The 1,135-nt window shown below is 34.1% G+C and overlaps 1 protein-coding gene across 1 annotated transcript in view; it reads right to left on the bottom strand.

Moving 5' to 3' along the window:
• The window catches only part of LOC104746643 (putative cysteine-rich repeat secretory protein 32), a 1,659-nt gene extending 947 nt beyond the window's left edge, over positions 1–712 (bottom strand). The window contains exon 1 of the mRNA XM_010468165.1: positions 289–712. Within this exon, the coding sequence (XP_010466467.1) occupies positions 289–618 (330 nt within the window). The 5' untranslated portion in view covers positions 619–712. The remainder of the gene's footprint in view (positions 1–288) is intronic.

Below are 1,135 nucleotides of genomic sequence, written 5' to 3'. Positions count from 1 at the left end.
TCTCTCTCTCTCTCTCTCTCTCTCTCTCTCTCTCTCTCTCTCTCTTTCCGTATTGCACTGCACCTTTAAATTTTATATGCTAATTGGTTATTTTCTCTCCTTATCTATTTATTATCTTACATCTCTAATTCATAATGGTTTAAAATATGTTATATTCTTGGTTTCGTTTCCAAATTTAGAGTAACTGATGCATATCAAAAAAATTATTTGCCGTTTTTATTTTTATATATTAAATATGTAAATATTAAAATATATGACGGCTAATTAATATATTTGAAGTGACATTACCCCGGCGACTGCGGTGGCATAGCAAGAACCACAGTTAGACCCATAGGAATCGCCGCGGCATTGGAATACAATGTTGACAGTATTCGGAGCCTCCCCATGAGATGTGTGTCTAAAACCGTCCCGAAAATGATAGGTAGAGATATGATTCATGACATAATTAAGGTTTTCCTCGTACGCACTTCCCGGATTATATTTCCCTTGACTAGCGAGGCATTTGTGGTGTAGAAACGCATTGGTAAGATTCAGGGATGAAACGCTTTGTATGAGTACTTGTATACAAAAGATATAGAAACAAACGAGGTATTTAAATAGATAATATGATGAGTACATTGCTTTAGTTTTTTTTTTTTTTTTTTTTTNGAGGGGGTGTTTTCAGATAAATGAAGCGTCGTGATCGAGGTGTTAGAAAAGAGACTCGGAAGGATATAGCTGACTGTCTTCCTTAGTAACTAGTTTAACTAATAATCTTAAAACGATTTTTTTTTTTCTTTTGTTGTCTATCGAGAGAAGGTTTTAAGTATCTTTCGGCGAGCGATGGGGAGGGCTAATGAAAAAGTCAAAAAAAAGTTAAAGGTTTTACTAAGTTTAAACTCTTAGAAAACGTCAAAGAAATCTCTCTTTGCTTTCATAAAAGATCCAAAGCTATATATGTACACGACGAAAAACTAGATCATATATAGGGAGATCCAACGACTAATTAACCTTAATAGGATCATAAGAGCAGTCAGATTTAAACATTGTGGAAAAGATGAAGCCTCGTTGCATTAATTTTTAAAACAATATTTATGACCATTGTTATCTTATATGATGCTGCTATGTCAAGTGGTGGCGTTGAGAAGCCATCATA

Source organism: Camelina sativa, chromosome 15 (assembly GCF_000633955.1).
Source record: "Camelina sativa cultivar DH55 chromosome 15, Cs, whole genome shotgun sequence".
Taxonomy (NCBI): domain Eukaryota; kingdom Viridiplantae; phylum Streptophyta; class Magnoliopsida; order Brassicales; family Brassicaceae; genus Camelina; species Camelina sativa.
This window is presented reverse-complemented; position numbering and strand designations above follow the sequence as displayed.